General features: G+C 40.7%; 1 protein-coding gene across 1 annotated transcript; it reads left to right on the top strand.

The window, feature by feature from the left end:
* Positions 1-2602: 2602 nt before the first annotated feature.
* LOC125315305 lies at positions 2603-22450 on the top strand. Its single transcript, XM_048279758.1, has 6 exons — positions 2603-5586; positions 11708-12202; positions 13297-13797; positions 13905-14621; positions 15868-16290; positions 21578-22450. Exons 1-6 carry the CDS (start codon positions 2698-2700, stop codon positions 22448-22450), a joined length of 5898 nt encoding a protein of 1965 aa, XP_048135715.1. The 5' UTR covers positions 2603-2697.
* The last annotated feature ends 812 nt before the right edge of the window (positions 22451-23262 follow it).

Below are 23262 nucleotides of genomic sequence, written 5' to 3' on the forward strand. Positions count from 1 at the left end.
AATATTTGTTCATTGCGCAACTCAAAGCACAAAGTTATCCTATGCTATCGTTTTCTATGACATCCTTATTAAAGCTATTTTTTCCAAGAAAGCAGCCGTGCATTCTTGCCAGAATCCCATGATTGAACCATTTATGCAAAAATGTCGTCCACATGTATTCTTTCGTCTGATGGAGCTCTGTCCTAATAGAATAGACATTAGATAGTGGGGTCTCTTATCTTTCTCCTTCTTGAGTCCATCTGTAATAAAGCTGCTTTATAAAAAATAATAATAAAAAGCTAAAGAGACGAAAGCGTTGATAGTTCGTAAATGACTTAGCATGAGGGGCATCACACGCTAGGTATTTTTGATACAACATCGAAATGGACCAATAGATTAATGTGGCTTAAGTACACCCCAAGTGCCATAAGTTGTGTACGGTGCTCACTTTAGTGCCAAAACTTTCAAATCTATCACTTTAGTGCTAAGTTTTTGTAATTTCGATCACTTAAGTGCCAACTTCTTTTAAAAACGATCACTTTAGTGCCGGAGTTAACGTGGCTTGCCGAAAATTCGACACGTGGTATTTTTTTATTAATATTTGAGATGATGTGGCTCGGTGAATTTGACACTAAAGTGATCGTTTTCAAAAGAAGTTGACACTTAAGTGATCAAAGTTACAAAAACTTAGCACTAAAGTGATTGTTTTGAAAGTTTTGGCAATCAAGTGATCGAAGTTACAAAAACTTAGCACTAAAGTGATCGATTTGAAAGTTTTGACGCTAAAGTGAGCGACGTACATAACTTATGGCACTTGTGGTGTACTTAAGCCGATTAATGTTAAAGCCAAGTTGGTTATTATCGTAAAGTAACATGAAAATTAAAGGATCTTGCAATTCAAATTTCACGAGAAACAATAAAGAATGAGAGAGAATTCCACAAAGATGGAATATACATAAAATAGTGGGGTGTCTCATCTCCATCTCGAGTCCACCTTTAATAAAGACGCCTTGCAAAAAAAAGTTGAAGAGCCGAAGGTGCTGATTATTCGTAAATGACTTAGCATGTGGGACATCACACACGAGATATTTTTGCTCTAATGTGGAAATATACCAATAGACTAATGACAAGCTAAATTGGTTAAACAATCTGAAAACTAAAGGATCTTGCATTTCAAGTCACATGCAAGAGATCAAGATTACTAAAGAAAGTAACAATGAAGGAATTAGTCAAATAGAGGCAGAAAGCAAACACAAAACAAAACAAAAGACAAAGGATGATTATCCGTGGTCGGGTGATGTGAGCCCAAAAATTTAAGCCGATGACAATCCCTGTTCCCAAAATCTCAGCTAATCTCCACCTCGCATTATTACTCCACGGTTTCTATGGTAGTATCATCCATGGGTCCCGTTCACGTTCATGTTCTCCTATATGATCTCTACGACATCTTCACTCATCGCTCCTCCATCGTTACACTCCTGTTTCCGTCTCCGGAGCGCCTGAATCGTCAGCTCTCGGGCGTATGAATTGCTGTTATTTCTTTAGAAAATTTCGTCCAACACTCAGATAGTGTCTCTTGAGTCCCTGTAATTTCTCCTTGAGCCGAAGGCAGAGAAGCTCTCCGCTCTCCATTTGCAAGATTGAGCTGCTAATTTTGGGGGCAACCCGAATTGGGGGGCAATTTTCGGTTGAATGGCTCTTATGGTTTCAAATTGGAGTTTCTCTTTGAATTTGGTGATAGGGTTCTTATTGTTGGGAAGCAGATAAAGAACATAAAGAACATAGAATTTAACGAGGTTCGGCAATATACTTTCGTTCTCAGTCAAACACCTCACCCTATCTCTTCCCTTTTTTTTTTTTTTACGAGTCAAACCGCTATAAATTAGAAAAAAAGAATCCTCTACAAATTAGAAGAAAAAATAAAATCCCTTACAAATTAGGGGATTCCTGCTCACGCCAACACTTACTTGGGGGAAAAGCTAATAGACGACGCCGTTTAGGATTCTAATGCTGACTGGACACACCGGCAAGTCATGTCGGCTTTTGAAACATTCTGTGCCCTTATGTGGCTCTTAATCTCCACTTCCGCGTTCTATGACCTTCTTAGTAAAGTTATTATTTCCGAAATAGCAGCCGTGCATTACTAACCCACTCCCATGACTCAACCATTCATGTAAAAATGTCGTAGACATTTAGTCTTTTATATGATGGAGCTGTGATACTAGAAAAAAGAGCTACGCATGTTGCTCAGGACCAGAAGATGCAATAATTCGAATAAACATTAGATAGTGCACGTTCCCATCTCCATCTCAAGCCTCACGGCCCTCACCTTTTATAAAGATGCTTTATGAAAAAACCGAGCAGCCGAAATTGGTGATTATTTGGACTCGCCCCAGCTGGCATACACTTCACAAAACCTCATTGAATTTCAATCGCTGGATCTCCGATGCACTTCACTAAGCTCACCCATTGATTCGATCCGTCATCCTTTTTTGCAATCAAACCTCGTTGCCTTCTTCGTCTCTCAATCGTTCTTGCTCTGTTTTGCTCTGTCTTCTCCTCGGCCAAACCATCCTCCTCCTCCTCCTTCTTCTTCTTCTTCACTACCTGCTGCTCTTTTCCATCATTCTCTCTCTCTCTCTCTCTCTCTCTCTCTCTCTCTCTCGGTCTCCCCATTTTATCGCTCTTTCTTTCTCGGAAAAAAAAAATCAAGCAAAAATGTCGATGGATTCTGTTGTTTCCATTGGGTGGGATGTCTTGAAGTGGGTAGTTGTTCCTGTCAAGCGCCAATTCGGATACGTGATCTCCTCCAAGACATACGCCCAGGATCTTCAGAAGGAAGCAGGGAAGCTTGCGTACGAGGCTGAGCGGATCCAGAATGCCGTCGAAGTGGCCAGAAACAATCTTCGGATAGTCTACAGTCAAGTCACCGAGTGGCAAGAAAGTGCAGAGAAGACCTTGAAGGAGGCGGGAGAGATGTTGGGAGAGTTCGAAAAGGCGAGCAAGAGTTGCTGCTACGGGACTCTTCCCGACCCCAGTTGTCGCTATCAGTTCAGCAGGAAGGCCAAGGATAAGATCGAGCTCCTTCAGCGACTCGATCGAGAATGCAGTGAATTCAGGGACATCTCCTTCATCGATCCTGCTCCGGGGAATGTCACTGCTCCGACTCTGGCCAGGAGAGAAGGCAAAGATGTCGTCCACTCGACCACAGTGACAGCCTCCGCTCCTTCTGCCAGGGACGATGGCATCTTCGAATCCAGAGCTTCGGTGATATGTAAAATCATGGCTGCTCTTGCCGATAACACCAACAGCGTGGTCGGGGTTTACGGGATGGGCGGGGTCGGCAAGTCCACTCTTTTGGAAGAGGTTGAAAGCAGAATAAGGGAAGAGAGGTCGTTTGATTGGGTTGCTAAGGCCGACGTGTCGGAAAATCCAGACATTAAGAGGATTCAAGGAGAGATCGCGCACGGGTTGGGCCTTAGTGACATAAAGAAGGAAGAGAATGTCAGCTTGCGAGCGAAGCTTCTGCGGGAGAGGTTGGAAGATGAGGAGAGGACGAAACAAGAAAATGATGAGGAGAGGAAGAAGAAGAAGAAGAAGAAGGTGCTCATAATACTGGACAACTTGTGGGAGCCGCTGGACTTGAAATCAGTCGGCATTCCTTGCGGTCATGATAACAAAGTCATAGGATGCCAGTTGCTGTTGACGTCGAGATATCGAGATGTCTTGCAAGCGGAAATGGGCTGCGACGACCCCTTACTTCTTGAGGAGCTGCAGGAGGAGGAGGCAAGAAGATTGTTTGAGAGTTATGTCCGAGACAAAGTTCGCGATGAAGAGTTCAAACCCTTGGTGGAGGAAGCACTCCAAAAATGTGCAGGTTTGCCTTTCCTAATTGTCCAAATGGCCAAACTTCTTAAACACGCTAATTTATCCGGATGGAAGAATGTTTTAAAACAACTCAAGCTATCTAAAAACGAGGGAATTGGTGAGAAAGCAAATAAGATGTTGCAATTGAGTTACGACCATTTAAAAGGCGAGGATGTGAAGTCACTGTTACGGCTCTGTGTTGTGTGTGGCGTCTCTAAGCCATCTCTTGAAAATTTGGTGAGATATGGCGTGGGTTTGGGGTTATTTCGAGAAGACAAGAGCATGGAAGAAGCTAGAGAAAGTTTGGCATCATCCATCCGCACTCTTCAAGACTCCTCCCTCTTGTTAGAGGATAGAGATGTTCATGGTTTCAAAATACATGACTTGGTTCGTGAGTTTGTTGCCTCGGTTGCTTCCAGAGATAACCCTTTTCTTGTGTTGAAAGAGAAAGATAGGTTGATAACAGAGTGGTCGAAGGACAAGCTCAAAAGTTGTAGGGCAACATGCTTTCCCTACGTTGACATGGAGGAGCTTCCTGAAGAAATAGATTGCCCCGAAATGCAGATGTTTTTGTTGTTGACGAACAATAAACCTCTTGATGTTCCGGATTCATATTTCAATTCTATGAGGAAACTCATGGTCCTAAATCTCACGGGGATACATCTCATTCATTCGCCATTGTCGTTTCAACTCTTGGAGAACTTACACACTTTATGTCCGGATGACTGTTCAGTAGAGGATGTAGCCAGTCTTGGCAACCTAAAAGGGCTACAAATTCTCAGCTTTGCGAACTCCAAAATTCATCGATTGCCGAAAGAAATCGGGCAATTGGTAGAGCTGAGGCTATTAGACTTGAACCATTGCTCGAGGCTTCAGGTAATCGAACCAGGTGTGCTAGGAAGCTTGATCAAATTGGAGGAGTTATATGTGGAGAATAGCTTTGATCAATGGAATGCCATGGAGCAAACTCCACCAAGTAATGCCTGCCTTATTGAGTTGAATAACATGAAGAATCTCTACTCTCTACACGTATCAATTCCTGATCCGAATGTCTTGCCCAAGGATTTAAACCTACAAAAATTAACCAAATACGGAATCCAGATAGGCAGTACATGGCACTCGTCAAGCGAGTACAAAACATCAACGGCATTGAAGCTCAAGTTGAATCCAGCGAATGATATTCTCCACAAACGATGTGTACGAACTATCTTGGACAAAACTGATGATCTGTATTTGGATGGATTGAACAAACCTAAAAGTATTTGCGAGTTATCCCTAGAAGGTTTTCCAAAATTGAAGCATCTACATGTCGAGAATGGTCCCTCCGTCCATTACATCCTCCAATGGCCTTCCTCCACTGCTTTTAAGAGGTTGGAGTCATTAGTTCTCGAAGATCTAATCAACATGGAGAAGATATGCCACAGCCATATCTCGTCCACGTCCTTCCGTACATTGAAAAAAGTACGAGTCAAGCGTTGTTTCAAAATGGAAGTTTTGTTTCCTTGTTCATTACTGAGAGAACTTCCACAGCTTGAAGATATCGGAGTTATCGAGTGCGACTTGATGCGGGAGATTGGAGAAGCTGATGAAGGTGGCAAAGTTGAGTTGCGTAATTTGCGTGCATTGGAGTTGCGTGACTTGCCAGGTATAAAAAACTTTTTATCCGCCGGGGGTGCTCCTTTGAGTAGTTCATCAGAAAACCAAGCTGCCACTCAAGCTGTATTTTTCAACGGGCAACAGGTAACTTTCTATCAAAAGAATATAGTATTTATTAATTGCCAATTAGATGTAACATAGATCATAATGCATATTCATATTGTTATTTTCAGTTCATTCGGTTCCAATTTACCTTATCCATTCGTGCCTTCGTTGTCCATTAGATAAACCAATCTTCTGTTTCTCTTCATTTTGTAGAAATCCAACTGATTGTATGAATTCCACATAAACTTAGTTTGGGATAGGTAATGAGTTACTTTTTACATACATTCTGCAAGTGTACTTATGTAAATAGGGTTCATGAAGCAAAACTGAAAGGAATTTTGGCAATAGAGTATTCAATGATAAAGTAATTTCATAGACTTGTGAAATGGATTCCACTAGATTCAGTTAGCTAAAACTTTGTTATTGTCTAAAAGATAAGCACGCCAACATGAGATTTTCTTTAAATTCAAATTACTCTTTTGTCCGCAGATTAAAATTAGTAAAAGTTGCTAAATGAATATAGCAAAGTTGAGTAAAGGCATTGTTACTATTGTTATTAATACAATTAATATTAGAATTCTGTTAAAGAGTGCCTCAGGGCCCCGGGAGCAGTTGTTGAGAAACTAATTAAGGAAACTCTATAGCTTCCAATGCATTGATTATCTTCATGTCATACGCAATATGTACCTTGAAAATTGAAATATTCAGAATAAAGTGTACTAAACAATGTTTCATAAGCAGTCTTTCACAAAACTGTTATTGTTGTTCTTCTTAACGTTTCTATTACATGTCAGCATTAATTTTTGTTAGATCATTACCTCCTTTTGATGCAAGGAAAAGAACAATACGATGAAAACAAAAATAGCAATGAAAAGATTACAAGGATGATGGCGATGATAACGATAGTCATATATCTTTTGTTTTACATCTTTTTGTTGATTATAATTAGTTTCCTTTAATCTTAGAACCAATTATCTTGTTTTGCATTTTCTAATAGTCCAATGAACAAACCACAGAGAAGTTAAATTTGTTGCACAGATGGGGATTTCGAGCAACTTTACATGTTGTTGTAAGGATCGTGGGAGACGATCCATGCCCCGAAAAAGTTAATACTGATGATAGGAGGAAATACATAGCCATAAAGAAATACTGATTATTCCCATCGTGAGAAGATATGACCATATATAATAAGTAATGAGAACATCGTCATGTCATTGGATAAGATACAATATCTTATTGGACATCGTTGGATAAAAATATGATATTTCATGCATAAATTAGTTGGGAGGGTCCAGGGGTGACAGGAGGAAGTTACTTGAGTAATTAGACTATTATGATAGTTATTTTTCCTTGTGAAGCATTAAATTACTCTTTGAAACCGCTAAATTACTTCTTGGTAGTAATCTTCCCCTGTGAGACAGTAAATTAGTTCCTAGCAGGACTAGTGCAACTTTTAAGAAGTAATTTACCTTGAAACTACTTTTTGCTTTACGGTTCATTAATTTCCGTTGTCATTAGTAAACTGAACGAGAGCTAATTCTTGATGACTGTAATTTCCGTTGTTGTTAGTAAATCGCAAACAAAATCTAACTGTCACAACATCCCTTCTTATACTGTAAATAGAAAGTAAAACCGAGTGGTTGTCTTTCAGGATCGTAAAGTAGCTTTTGTTTATCAAATATTTTTGTAAATGCGAAAGTCATGAATAACCTGCTAATTGCACGTATAAAATCCAGCTTGTCTTTCCTAGTGTTATCGTTGATGGGTTTGTCCGTCAGGTTTCAATCCCATCCTTGCGGACCTTGACTATGTCTGGTCTTCCTAATCTGGAAACTATATGGAGCGAAGAATCTGCAGTGGAACTGAGCAATCTTCAATCTCTTGAGCTGTTGGGGTGCAAATCTCTCTCGAAGGTTTTCAACTTCAGGTCGCTGGTAAATTCACATAAGCTGCACACTTTAACTATCAAAAATTGCGTTTCGGTGCAAGAAGTTTTTGACCTTGACGGACCAAGCGCAAGCGGAAATGTTGAGACTCTTTCCGAGCTAACCACCTTGGACTTATGGAGCTTGCCGAGCTTGAGGCTCATTTGGAGCAAGAATCCTTGTGGAATAGTGGGATTCCATCGTTTAACAAAGCTAAAGGTGGTTGGCTGTGGCAGCCTCAGGTTTCTGTTTTTGGCATCAATGGTAAAATCTCTAGCACAATTGAGAGAACTAAGCGTGCACGATTGCAAGAAGATGGAGGCGATCATTATGGAGGAAGAAGGGTTGGAAACGGAAACATCAGGAATTCTAGAATTCCCAATGTTGACTGATTTGGCATTAATTTTGTTGGAAAGTTTGACGTGCTTCTCTCGTAAAAAGTGTAAGATTGATTTGTTATTTTCATCAATGAAGATCTTCTTGGCATCTTTTGAAATACAAATAATGACATTCTTTCCATCGTATAAAAAATTGATGGCAGGTTCACGAGAAGCTAGGAATCAGGATCATGTTAAATCACACGCCACTGCCCTCTTCAATCATGAGGTACGTAATTCTAGTTAGGTCAAAATATTAAATATGACAAGAACTGTCGGAGTAAAATACTTGGCATCACTTGTATGTGCTAATTGTATTGCGGAAGTTTGCATGCTGAGCATTGCAAGTTCCCATATGCCACTACAAACAATTAGCAAGTTTCAATTCACGCCAATCCCAAGAAAGCAAGAGTTGGATCAATCACACGAACTATTGAAAAAAAATTACGAAGAAAGATATAGGCGTATAAATCATTGTCAGGCCCACGTAATTACTAATTACGCTAAGCAAATAAATAGTTATACAGCAGGCAAAGCATAACAAGAGCAAAAACTTACTAAATTACTTACGAAGTCAAGTTTGGTTAAAATTGATTGCATTCTGGATAAGTCAAAGTAAAGTTACAATCCAAATTGCCTTCTAAGTTGAATTGAGAGAATTTAAAGAAAATCGCTACAGATATAAAAGTCGGATACCTAATCTTCAAGGAGTTCAGTTGTTAATTCTCAAATTACGGGGTTGAATTCAGTCATTGTAACTAAATAGTAATGGATTTTGTAACTTAAACTACAATTTTTAATCCCCCAGGTAATAAATTTCATTTCTTTATAAGTTATGCACTTTGACCAAACATTCAAAATTTTCTGGCCAACTATTGTTGTGACAAACAGTATGACCAATTTTCTGAACGTTATACTGTTGTCGGGTCGTCATCGAATGAGAATGTCATTGAAAAACTTAATTAATTATATTGTTATGAAGTGCTCCCCGAAAAGTCCTTAATGAATATCACTGTAGATTTTCAATTACAAGATGTTGATCATCCTCCTTGCAAGGAAAACTATTTTTGGGCCCCATACTCAACATTAGCATAATATTATCAGTTATGTATACAATGTTCCTTAACTACGACAATAAGGATTTTATACTATTATCGAGTCTCTACGTTTTACATAACTGTAACTAAGAATTTAACCTCTTTTTAATTTTTAAAAAAAGAGAGAGGGAGATTCATACGATTCTAATCATTTATACTAAAGTACAAATACCTATATTTCAGAAAACAAAAAATCCACACCCGCACAATGCATGAGGATGCTGCTAATTACCTAGTAATGAGAGAAAGAATAATCAGTTAATTAATGATCTGCGTCTGTTATCAGTTAGCAACATCCAAAAGAAAATATCCTAAATTAAGTATTGTTGTTAATATAAATAACTGATAAATCACGCTAGATGAATGGCTTTCCGATTTTGACAAAGAGTGTAAATGTCTCAGCGATTTTGCATGTACGGCTGGCTTGGCACTGCAAGCATGAACAAGTGGGTTCACTCTGAATTAACATTCACAAATAAAATTGTTATGCAGCCAAATAGGCTGTAAAATTGGATTGATACTTTGATTTTCTTAGATATTTTTAACCACCTATGATGAGGTATTTATGACTATCTTCGATAATTTGATTCAAGTATATGCCAAGGTTGAGGAATATCGTCCTTTTTGTTTTCAAATATTTCTTACTGCATTTATATGTCAAAACATATACAGAAAAGCCTCTCTTTTCGTTTTCGTGTGGTGTGTGTCTAGTACAAAATATGGGCATAACCAAATGACCATCTTGCCCGCTATAAAAAGAATATGCTTAGCTCACATTAATAGCGTTTGTTTTATTACATGTGGTTTGACTTCTCCATGTGCTTAATTTTTTTCTCTTTTTTTTCTTTCCTTTTATGCAACTTAATAATTCCCCCTCTCCCCTTGGCAACTCATTTATATTAACATCTTGGAAGTTCATGAATCTGTAATTTAAATGGATCACCAATTTTGGGGAAAATTCCAATTAAGGGCCTCAAGTGGCCTGATTTTTTCAAAAAAGGGCTTAAATTGGACTTTGTTTCGAATAAGGGCCTAAAGTGTTCTTTTTGTTTCAAAAAAGGGCCCGGCCGAAGGGTGTTTCTGTCTTTTACTCTTTTTTACAATTTTATCTTCTTTTTTTTCTGCTTTCCTTTTCTTTTCATTTTTTCCTTTCCCTTTTTTCTTTTTCCCCTCCCCTCCACTCTCCCAGCCACGGTCCACCATTGACGAAGCACTCCTCTCTTCCTCCTCCATAGTGCACCGCTGCCACCGGTGCTCCGATTTCATGGAAACGCCCCCCGCAACGTCAGCAGAATTTCCCCTCCACCATGAAAAGCGAGCTCAAAGACCTGTCCCCCACCGCCCGGCCGACAAGGATGACCGTCCCCTCCTCAAGCCAGAGCCGGAGGCCGACGCCGGAGAACCCGGCCGAGCTCAAGAAGCGGTTTGCTGCGTACATCCACCGCAACGCCTACGACAGCATGGGCCACAGCGAGCTCACGCTGCTGGAGAAGCCGCTTCTCGGCATTGTGATGGCCATGCTCGTGCTCGTGCTCGTGCGCGTGGTCATCTTTTGTCGTCGATGCCGGTGGTGTACTACCCGATCTGCGGGGGCCGCATCTTTGCTCAAAGCGCTGAACCGGGAGGAGCAGGGGGAGTAGGAGGACGACGCACACATGGGAGGGTGGAGGAGGAAGGTGATCGTCGCGTGTGGAGGACTACGCGCCCACCCGAGATGGCCCCTGGTTTTCCTCTCCCCTGCAGCGCCTGTATATCTATCTTATTCCTCTTCTTGTTTACTTCCCACCACCTCTCTCTCTCTCTCTCCCCCAACTTCCATCTCATCTCAAAGCTTACCTCTATTTTTTTTTTTCTGCTTACTCTTTCCTCCTCCATCCGATTCGTTGCCTACCCATTGATCGTCGTCACGAGACGAGGCTCCACGTACGTTCGTTTGAGCAACCGGGTCGTCTTCAACGTTGTGGGTCCACGTGTTTTAACGAAGTTATCACTTTGGTTTTTGGTTCGACTCAACACGGTTCTTTAGTCCCTTATATCGTTGAACAATTCGTAATAGTGTTACGCAGCCGATCGACGTGGCAAAAATCTCAGCTTGAGTTGAAGCATCGAGATGAAAATCGAGGTTTCTAGAACCTCTCGCGATTGCTCTTGACCAGCTCGCGACATTGCTTCCGAGAGAGGTAGGTAGTGATTGGAAACGAGTTTCGAATGAGGATAGGGGCGAGGTTGGTGGATCGGGGCATGAACGGGACGTTGGTCGGGCACGTGAATCATAGCAGGGTTGGGTATATCAATGGGGTTATCGGGAGGAAGAGGTGCACCGGGAGGATCAAGCGACACCGCGTTGTGCCGTTCCCGATGGCCCTCTAGGATCTGTTCCTCACTTGCCGGGATATCTTCAAAGGCCTCGGCACAGTCCCTTCCCCGGAGGAGGGTGTTGTCTCGAGCCATGCTCTTCTTTTTGGGAGGATTACGGGTGGACGTCAATGGTGGACCGTGGCTGGGTGAGGGGAGGGGAGGGGAAAAAGAAAAAAAGGAAAGGAAAAATGAAAAGAAAAGGAAAGCAGAAAAAAAAAAGATAAAATTGTAAAAAAGAGTAAAAGACAGAAATACCCTTTGACCAGGTCCTTTTTTGAAATAAAAGAAGCACTTCAGGCCCTTCTTCGAAACGAAGTCCACTTTAGGCCCTTTTTTGAAAAAATCAGGCCACTTGAGGCCCTTAATTGGAATTTTCCCCCAATTTTGTGAGTGAATACCATAGGTTGCGTTTCCTCGCTTGGAGATATTAGAGATCTATGGCATGGATAATATCAAAACGATATGGGACAATCAAGCTGCTGCGGATTCTTTCCACAATGTAAAATCACTTGATGTGTGGTCATGCAATAAGCTAGTGAACATTGTTCCTTCTTGCATTGTTGGACGGCTTTGGAGCCTGGAAAGTTTGGGTGTATATGATTGTGGTTCACTTGAAGTTGTTTTTGAACTTCAGTCACTGAATCCTCTAGATGGGAATCCTGGTGTTCGTTCCCAATTAGAAAAACTGATGTTATATGAATTGCCACAGTTGAAGTGTGTATGGGATAAGGAACTCCACCATCAAGTCAAATTCCAGTGTCTCCATTCTGTTACTGTTTCCAATTGCAAGAGCCTCACCTCTCTATTTCCAGCCTCAGTAGCGACAGATCTTATCCAACTTGAAGAGTTGGAGATCAGTGCATGTGGCATTACAGAACTCATCAAGATGGAAGAACCAGTTCTTGGGGTTGTCTTCCCAAAGTTAACCTCCCTCAAGCTCGAGCATCTGACAGAGTTGAAGTGCATCTACACGGGAACAAATGCTTTAGGTTGGCCAGCATTGAAGACTTTGGAGGTGCATGGCTGTAACAAAGTGGAGATACTCGCTTCCCAAATTGAGAATGAGATGCCACTACAGAAACAGCCTCTCTTCTTGTTCGAAAAGGTACGACTTAGGATTATTTGTTTTGCTTCGATTGTGAATATTTGAAGTGAAGATTATGGTCACAGCCAAGCATATCATACAAATAATTCCACATACGGAGATGTAAACTATACGACTCTCTTTGAATCCACAGAAATAGTATAACATGGTAACATCATATGTTCTTCAAGTATTGACAGAATGCATAGCCATTATCCCCCTTAAAAAAATGGTTTTGGCTAATTCTGATAGTTTAGTCTCTTAAGTACCATAAAGATTGATAACACGTGGCATGCGGTTTGATCTTACCAGGCACAAGAGTGTTTTCTAATTTGAGCCCTATTAAGATGACTGATGTTATGCTAAAAAGGGAGGACGTGACATTTTTGTTTGCATTGATATATGAATTTATTGGAATTGTGATTATAATTGATCGAGACGTTATTTTCACAACGGATGTTTCTTATAGAAATGGGAATGTACATATATAATTAAGTTCAAATACGGATACAAGTCAAATATAAAAAATCAACGATAGTGTCTATTGCATGAGGGCACATTTTCTTTCGTTGAATCACTGACTCAACATATTAAAAAATGTAGATATTATGCGAGATGTGCAGGACTTATACCATGACACATGAGTACTCATTTAACTAAGTTGACTTCAGACTCTAATTTGACTATCTTCTCAGGGTGCATTCCCAAATCTACGAGAGCTAAGATTGGATTTATCTGGACAGATGGAGATATGGCATGGAGATTTTCATGGTGAAGAATTCTTCTGCACGCTTAGGGTTCTTGAGCTTCGTCATCTCTCGGAGGAATATGCAATATCCATGTGTCTTTTTATTCAGAGTTTAACCAACTTGGAAAAGCTCGTTCTATGTGAATCTCATCTAGAGAAGCTGAGCAGAAATGTGGAAGCCATAGAAGACCCAAGTCATGAGCTATTACCCTCGTCAAGATACTTTCAACATCTAAAGACTCTAGATGTGTCACATTGTGATGGTCTATCAAGTATGTTCACACCGACCATGGCTAAAAACTTGGCGGAACTCACAGAGTTGAGGATACGAAATTGTAAAATGTTGAAAGAAGTTATTAGTGACGATGGGGGTAAGGAGGGGTATGCAGTGACTTTCAATCAGTTGAAGCACATACAACTTGATGGGTTGACAAGGTTGAGTTGTTTTAGCTCAAGTGAATACACTTTGGCGTTCCCTCTCTTGGAAGATGTCATAGTGAGTGGATGTCCCAACATGCAGTCCTTCTCTAAAGGACCAATAGTTGCGCCAAAGCTGGAGATAATACAAGTAGAAACACAAGCAGATCCAAAGCCTCAACATGAAGTGTGGTTTTGGAAGGAAAACCTCAACACCACTATCCAAAATATGTTTGAAGAAATGGTATGCATCGATTATCAAATTTTGTGCAGTTGGATAGTCTTAATAACCTATAGAGTAATTACTTTTTGCTAACTATAAGTTTACCTTTAATGATGCATTTCTAACAGGCTACGATTGCTAGAGTAAAGTTTATGTGGCTGTCTGAGTTCCCTGAGCTGATTGGAAAGTGGCATAGTGAACTCAATCCCATCAAGTCATCTTGGCAATTAGAAAGACTGGCGGTGGATAATTGTCCATCATTTGTTAACGCTATTCCATCCAAATTGATGCTTGTTTTAGAGAAAATGACAAGGTTGCAAGTGTGCAATTGCGAGTCTTTAGAAGAAATATTCGATCTTGAAGGGCTTGAGCCTGTGGAAATCACTCGGGTGCTGCCTCAGCTACGAGATTTGGGCTTGGTCAATCTACCGAAGTTGAGGCAACTATGGAACAAAGATCTTCAAGGAACGATGCGCTTCAGTTCTCTATTTTCTCTGACCCTTTATAATTGCAGCAACTTGAGATATGCTTTCACTCCATCGATGGCTCGATGCCTTGCAAATCTAGGCGCGATTGAAATAAAGGAGTGTGGTGAAATGGAAGAAGTGATCGCAGAGGAAGAAGGGCAGGTAAGCGTGGTGGAGAAGATCACATTCCCGATGCTCTATATGATGACGCTGGAATGCTTGCCCAATTTAACTAGTTTCCTCTCGGGAAAGAATCATACGCTGGACTGTCCTTGCTTAATAGAGTTGACCATTGCCCATTGCCCCAAGATGAGAAGTTTGGGTTGGCATTCTTGTATGGAGATTGATCACGGTACCCCTTCCCTCTTCACTCCACAGGTTAGCCTTCTTTTTCTTAACCCAATGCTTTTGTTGTTTTGATTAATTATCTTGTCAAATCGAAGTGTGGATGGAACCGGTAAGTGGAATTTGGAAATAGAATGGCGCGCGTTGCACTCGTCACATGAAACAAACAATTTCAGTTCCAGTGCAAATGCAACATGCACTTTGTTTTCGTTTTAGTTTTGCCTCGACGCACCCACATAAAACTCCAAAATCCTCGACATATGGCACAGTCAAGGATAAGAAGTTGGTTACGCGTTGCAGGCTTTAAGATATTGTAGTTGGCACAGTCAACACCAATTTTTGCACCGCCCCGCTTTAAGATATTGTAGTTGGCACAGTCAACACCAATTTTTGCACCGCCCCACCCCCCCCCCACACACACACAACCCAAAAAAAAAAAAAAAAAAAAAAAACAAGAAAGTGTCAGCACCAACTAAAACTTCATAATTGTATACCGACTTCAGTAATTGGTTACCAATTATAAATCAATGAATCACAAATGAAGAATTAGTTTTCTCCAAGAAGGTCAACTGAAAATGAATTGCATCTTCAACTTGAAGAAAGTAAATCCAAGAATTCTTACCATATACTTTGTTGCACTATCGAAAATAGGGGATATATATATTTGTATATGCGCGCACATTGAAGTAAAACAGTGCATTTATGTGTGATCGGCAAATTGGAGAGTCCGAGAAGTTGTCATAGGAACTTTCAAAAATTTGGACGGAGAAAGCGTTGCCAGTAATAAATTTCGGGTAAGCCAATTAAAAGTCAATGTTCCATGTACTATTGACTATAAATTGAAACAAGATACGTTTCTAAATTTCGAAGAATTGCAAAATTCATTCGATAGAATTTAAGAGAGGTTGCCGTCTTAAAGAACTGAAAGCAATTTTCAAATTTGTTTTCATTGAATTAATGAACAAGCTAATTTCTTTACAGAGTTTGTTGTGATATGCATCATTGCTTCAAAAGGCAATTAACACGTACCAGCTGATCAGGTCACTACACTTTTTCCCTTTTTTGGAGCCTTTTTTCTTACAGATTCTTTTGCCTAATTATTGTTTTTTCTGTTATTTGTAAATAGAAAGCATCTACGACCCTCCCTCTATGTGTAACTAACAAGCTGTAGAATTCTCATGGTTTGTGAGAGCTAGGGTAGTTTGGAAATTTCGTCTTTGAGATCATAAGTCAGTGTAATCATATTCACTGCGTCATTTTTTTTTCTTCAATATGGCAGGTACAATTTCCTCAGCTTGAGTCGATAGTTCTCTCCCACATGGACAAATTAAGCAAAATATGGACCTGCGGCCCTCAAGGAACTTTCACTTTTAAATACTTGCAGAAAGTGAAGGCTCGGAACTGTAAGAACCTTGAAATTTTGTTTTCACATTGGGTGGCTACAAGTCTAACCCAACTTGAGGAACTTCGAGTGGAGTCTTGTGGGCTCGAGGAAATAATCTCGACCGCGAGTGGAGACGACAGTCCACACTCTATTGCTGCTCAATTTCTTTTCCCAGTATTGACTTCTACGGTATTACATGATATGCCACAACTAAAGAGCTTCTGCCCTAACTTGCTCACTTTGAACTGGCCATTCTTGAAGGAATTGCGAGTGACCCATTGTGAAAAAATGAATATGTTGTCCTTTCCGGCTCGGAAGGTATTATTAAAACAGCTCTTCCTCTGTTTCTTCTTTATTCTTTAATTCACCCACTATGTCTTATGTGCTCTCATACACACTTTTCATTCGTGGGCACCCAAAATGTTTTAGTGGCACTATGAGCGCATCTCGGTCACCTGAAATTCAAAGGAACTGCAGATTCTTGTTGACAAGATAAGACATTCCTCATAAAGGATGAATTTGGTCAGGATGATTCTTGAACTAACCGTACCGACCTTAAAGGTTTTTATATGGAATAGATGTGAATTTCCTACCGACTAAATCGCGAAGCGGGCACACACATTTAGCAATTTCTTTTCAAATAACGGCGGGATGACCATCTTTCTTTTGATGTTTTCCGGGTGAAATGGATTTTGGTGTTGTTTCCCTTTCTATCTAATTATACGAGCATTTGGTTGCAGTTTGTATATGTATGACGACTTTAGAAGCTTGATACTTTTATGCAAGCTCTAGAGATTAATGAATTGTAAGGAAATGGCCACGTTCCATGGGAATAAACCGACTTAATATGCCTTACAATGCAATGATTTATTTTGTTGAACATTGTTGAACTTACGTGCTCTCATTATATTTACAATTTGCAGGACATTCCCACCTTAGAGAGACATTTATTAGTCGATAAAGATATTCAGAGGATACATAATGAAATTTTTTTTGATGACATTGGCAAGCGAGAAGCACTAACATTGGCATGCTTTCATGATGAAAGGGCGGGTTTTCCTTCCAACTTTCTCCTCCAGATATTTCCCAATTTAAAAAGCCTTGAGGTTTTCTGTAGTTCCTTTGAAGATATATTCCCTGATGGAGGACTTGTGGATGAGGGAAAACATCCAGTGCTTGAAAACTTAAAAGAACTTAAGTTGAGCAAGCTACACAACCTAAAGCGAGTCCGGAAAGAAGACTATTTAATCACAAAAGTGCTTCAAAGCATCGACAAATTAGAGGTTTGCGATTGTCCTTGTTTGACAACATTATTTCCAACTGTGACATCCTTTCGGAATTTGACGAAGTTAGTGGTGAAGAGTTCCTCTGGATTGGTACATCTAGTGACAGTTTCAGCGGTCACAAATTTAATGCATCTCACGGACATGACTATAATAGGATGTGAAAGAATGAGAGAAGTAGTGGCAAATGATGAAAACGGAGAAGGAAAAGTGATTTCTTTTGGGATGCTAGAATCGTTGACACTCCAAGATCTGCAATGCCTAGAATGCTTCTCCTCCACCACATGTTGCATCTTGAGGTTTCCATCCTTGTGGAGTATTGAAGTGGAAGAGTGCCCGAAAATGAAGATCTTTTCCAATGGTATGCTGAGCACGCCACAACTACAAGATGGGAGACTATTCAGATACAAGTTGGATGAGAACTGGGATGGTGATCTCAATACAGCCATACAAAAGTTATCAGCATAAAAAAAATGCACATAAAATTGGTGAGATCCAATTAATGATATTCTTAATATTATTATTGTTGTTGTTGCTGTTGTTATTGTTTTGGTCGCTTGCCTCTGCTTTCAAATTGCCCGACGTCTAAAGCACCATTTCTAGTTTTTTTTTTCTTTTTTGAATATTTTTAAACTTGTCTACTCACTAATGAAGGGAAGGGCAGATGCTACAAGTGGTGCAGAGATCTAGAAGTTACTGAGGCACAGTCGGAGGTAAGTGATTCTATTTCCAATTTCCCTCTTTCCCATTGACAACAGACCTTCCCGGAAAATGGTAGTTCGCACTAGCTAATAATTTAATGAAATTAGACATAAATGACTTTTAAAATGATAACCGGTTTCTAATTGATTGACCATTAATGTGCCAAATAAGCAAATCCTCTATCATTTTGTCACGTCAGCGTAACTACTTAGAGCCCATCCTGAGCATCTCATTTGGTTTCTTTTTCCTTGAACTCTCTTATCATTCGAAATCCACTCTCTTCTTTTCTTTTCTTTTTTATTTTAGGAAATTACGTAAAAACATTCTTAGCGATAGCTTAATGTGCAATCAAGCTCTAAAATTTGAAAAAGTGCAATTAAGTCATAAACGATTTGAATCGGATGTAGTCAAGTCCTTCTCGATGACAACTCAACGAGATATGCTGACACCACAAGCTTCAATTTTCTAATTGGTGTTGGTCTCTAGTGACCGATACACAAGTAGATTTAGATTATTAAACTCTATTGATCATTTACGGAAATAATCAAGGATGAAAATTAAAAGCCAGCTTCCTTACCAAAAAAAAAAAAATTAAAAGCCAGCATCGACAATGACGGTGGAAGATCCATAAACAGAATGATCATTTACGGAAATAATCAAGGACGAAATAATCGTTTTACCTTAATATTAGCTGCAAAAACTTATATTCAATCGCCTTAAAAATGCAGGGCTCACGTCTAAGGAATTTTTAAAGGCTAAAGATGTTTAGTTTGTAGCAGGCACCCAATGTTTAACTTTCAATTTTTAGTTACAGGAATTTAAGTTAAATACTAATCTGGACTCGACAAAGGAAATAAAGATTGACTAGCTTAAACATGATGGATTGGACCTGTTGAGTTTGAGTGAATAATCTTTTCTTTTGCCCTAACTGTCTATAACGACTAGAGGGGGTGTTTGGCCTGACGGCATAGTCTGCCCAGAACCCATCATTTTGTTGAGAAAAGTTCATTAGCTACTTTGCACATCACTTTGTGAATTAATTCTATCGATTTCAGTCTCAGTACCTCTGACGTTATTCTTGATGCAATTTCGATCAACTAACAGACTGTTCAAACTGATGAAGGAGCAAATCTTCAGTGACAAGATTCGGAAGGTCTGTGAATCTTATCCTATAAGTAATGGATATACTTTCGTATCGCTTTTTCTTATGCTCTCTGCCTGACTAATTTAGGCAGTATGGAAAATTCCAAACGCGAGGTGAGCCCCGGCATGGTGGCTCTTCTCAATGTTCGTGGGCAACTACGCTCTCGAACCAGCCAACAAGTCCAAACTGCAGAATCCTTTGTTCTCAGTAGTCAATCGGTCACATAATCTATTGAAGCAAAATGTGGTAAGAAAAGATCATGACATAATAGTACTCATGTGCAAAATTTGGTCTGGTCAACATTACTTTAGTTATCATACCTTTGGTGTTCTTACTCGTAGATCATTTGCTGATCGAAAATCAACTCCGCAGACTATCCCAGGCTGTTTTCTTGAGGGGCGCATCAATGGAAGCATGCAAGCCGCAACTCTTAAGTGTTCGGACGGGTCATGACCTCAGAGTCTCCCTTTTCGGAAGGAATGTTAAGAATTAGGCGTAAACTTTGGTATGCCTAAACAAAAAAAAAATATTATGGTTTGCTACGTTTTGTTTAGTTAATCAGATCAAAGAAAGCAAACCTTTCTGCTGCAACTAATTGAATGGTGATGCATTTCCTGATGCTCTCTGGCGAGCAGCGAACATTACACAGGGCACATTGCATATTTCGGGTACATGTGTGCCTAATTTCAAATCTCTTTGCATATTTGCGTCTTTGTTCGACGATGTATAAATCGAACTCCTTATGGATTATCAAGATACATATTCAGGAAAACAAACAAGTTGCGACCGGTGAAGTGAAGACGAGGAGATATCCGAACGAGCATGTGGTGCTCTGCTCTGCCTGTCGCGAGCATGGAGACGATCTTGTGCTGAAAGTCTCAATTTTTCAGCTGGAGTTGAGTAGCAGAGTTCATCGATTGAGATGAACCTTGGATGTGCCGCTTGAGGCCGCTTGCAAGGCCAATACGATTCAAAAGCTTACGACTTCCTTCATTTGGTAAGGAAAAAGAAAATCTAATGATTTCAAGTTAGATTTGAAAAAATCATTGACAAATAAGGCAATTTGTGTAATTCCCTATCTAAATTACTCTACTAAATATTAGAATCCGATGGAAGATTCATAGCATTGCTATACTAATATGACTAAAAGCATGATCTCGAGTAACTAGTTTTACTAATTCGTCATGAGCTAGACTTGATATTCTCGATGGGTCAAACCCATCGTAAAGAAGGCAGAGACACAACAATTTAAGCTTGAACTGTTTATAGATAGCTATAAATATCACAAGCATATTCATTGTAGAATCCCTTCAATTAATTACAGAACTCAATGTTTTTTTCTTTTTTTTAATTGTTGTCTTTATTTTCCCGCTTTTATCTTTTTCTTCATTTGCATGGCTGGCCCTGCAGTTTATCTTTTTCCTGCATTTACATGGCTGGTCCTAATTGCCTCCCTTTAAATTTCTCGTCATTTACTTTCTTGTCCAAAATCAATTGATGACCATTTACAACCTTTGTCAATTAATCTGTGCTCTCGTAGGATTTTCCGTCACTTTTTTTGTTCCTAAAACAATGATGCTCTCTAGTGATCAATACACAAGTAGATTCAGATTGAAGTCTAGTAATCACTTAACTGAAATAATAATACCGGATTTTAAAAGCCAGCATTGACGATGAATGACGAAGTTCCATAAGAGGACAGTCTTTCACCTTTTCAACTTACCTAACGAAGAGTGAAATTGAACAAAATAGCCATGAATGTTACCTAAATATTAGCTGAAAAAAAAAATTGAGTATGATCGCTGCGGACTCACGACTAAGAAATTTTCAAAGGCTAAAGTTCTTCGGTTGATAGCAGGTATACAATTTGTAATTTCCAATTCTTAGTTATTGGAATTACTAGTAGGACTCTCTCAGCAATAATATTCAGTCCGTAGAGAATATGATAGGTTGACTATCTTAAACATGATGGATACCAGTGGAGTTTGAGTGGACTCTTTTCTTTGGCCTCACGGGATAGTCTGTCGAGATCCACCAAGAAAAACAATTCCCTTCTTTAGTTCGGCATCCAAAGCTAAACCTCCTTAGGCCCTAAGAACAATATGAGTGTCATAACTTTCATGCAACACTCGTTTTGACTGTCATAAATGACCAAATGAAAATTCCATACGGGCTTTTAAATGAACAATTCATAGCAGCTGTAACGCCCTAGGATTTATGAGCTCAAGACAAGGAATTTACGGATTGGACCCCACATCATCACTCTTTTCCTTGGTCACAGATGGTAGCCTCTTCCTCTCTCTCCTCTCTCCACCGCCACTCCCTCTTCTTTTCTTTGTCTTTCCCTTATCTTCTCTCTTCTTCTTTCTTTGTGGTTTTTGTGCGACACTTCACCCGAACATTCTCCAACCTTCAACCACTACCTCACGTTGTCCCGTCACTACAGCAACTACCACCGCCGCCGTACGTCTCCTAGAACCACCATGAACAGCCCGAGCAACTCTGTTCCCCTGTTTCTGCTACTGCTTCGCTGCTCCTCTGTTCACTGCTGCTCGGCGTTGCTGTTGCGGCCTCTCGTTGCAACCGCAGCTCTGCCATCTTGCCTCGACACCAGCAGTCGTCACACTGCATCACTAGATCACCGAACAACCCTGCAGCCACCGTGAACAAACCGAGGAAGTCTGGAGCACCAAATCCCCTGTTCTGTCTGCTGCTGCTGCTGCTTCTGTTTGTAGCTCACAGCCGCTGCTCCGGCCACCCTCAGCCGCCACCACTATCTCCTTCGACTTCCCTCAGACCTCCACCAGCCGTCCCCGTCGTCAACTCAGCCGTTCGCCGCCTGGAACAGTGGGAAAACAGCCACCACAGTCCTGCTTGCCCTACCCTGTTTTGGTCTCGGGGTATGCCCTGTTCTGTTCTGGTTGTGACTACCCGAGCACCCTCCGGCCACCGTGAACCACCACCGACCACCTCAAACTGTCTCAAACTTTCCCCAAGCCCTCCGTCACACACCACCAGCCGTAGGTCACCAGAAGAGCCGCCTCAGCCACCGTCCGAAGTGCCTAGCTCGTTGCCCTGTTTCTCGGGTGTGCCCTGTTTTATGGGCCAGCTAGCTGGGCCATGGCCTGTTTTGACCTGGGCCGCGCCTGGATCGTGTCCGGCCAAGTTGGCCGAGAGCCTGGACCATGTGCCAGGCCATGGCCGAGATTCTGGGCTGAGTGGGCCGGCCAAGTTGGCCGAGGGCCTGGGCCATGTGCCGGCTCTGTGGGCCAATTTGGCCGAGAATTTTGGCCTATGGGCCGAGAGGGTTGGGTCAATTGCTCGAGGTGTGTCCCAAGTTTGTGCTTGAAGATTTTCAAGGATCGCCGCGTCTAATTGACTGTGAGTCAACCTCTAATCCTTGGTTAGGTCGTTAATTATGTTTGGATTAGTTTAATTAGATTATTAGGTGTTTAAGTATATTAATTAGGGCCGGTTTAGGCTAGAGACTCGGTTTAGGTTAAATGGCCCTAATTAGTTAGGTTAATCTGACCGTGACTAGTGGGGACTGAATAATTGATTGATTGATTGGCCTTGCTTGATCGCGAGTGAACAATAGGTTAAGGATGAGCGTATGATTGATTGACGATTTGGATTTAATTACGTACGATTGAATTGAATGTTTGTCATTGAATTATTTATCTACGCTTGATTATAATCCATATAGATTAATTGATGAAATGCTTTGGCGGATGGCTAGTAAAATTGATTGATTGGTTGGAGTTCGATCACTCGGTTTAAGGATGCGAGGTTGCATGGGTAACATATGCATTTGTGTGATTACTCAAGAGTTTTGCTGTGTGAGCATATCGCGTGAGCATTTGACTAAATGCGGATTATAAACCGACTATTTGTTGAGTATGCTTGAGTGGTCACTCTATTCCTGTCAAGTTCGTGCCGTGTCGGTGGAACCATACGACTTGTCGGATGCACGTCAATTCGTGCCGTGCCGGTCGTACGGATTACACGGATTGACGGATGTCGGTCGCAGCTTGTGACGGACCGAAGCCCCTACGAGGATTTCTGATAGTGCCGTGTCGTGCCGGCCGTACGAGTCACACGGGCTATCGGATGCCGTCGCCGGAAGTAAGGGACGAAGCCCGGTCCCGCCGGTCGTAGTGT

The sequence above is a fragment of the Rhodamnia argentea genome, chromosome 5 (assembly GCF_020921035.1).
Source record: "Rhodamnia argentea isolate NSW1041297 chromosome 5, ASM2092103v1, whole genome shotgun sequence".
NCBI classification, from domain to species: domain Eukaryota; kingdom Viridiplantae; phylum Streptophyta; class Magnoliopsida; order Myrtales; family Myrtaceae; genus Rhodamnia; species Rhodamnia argentea.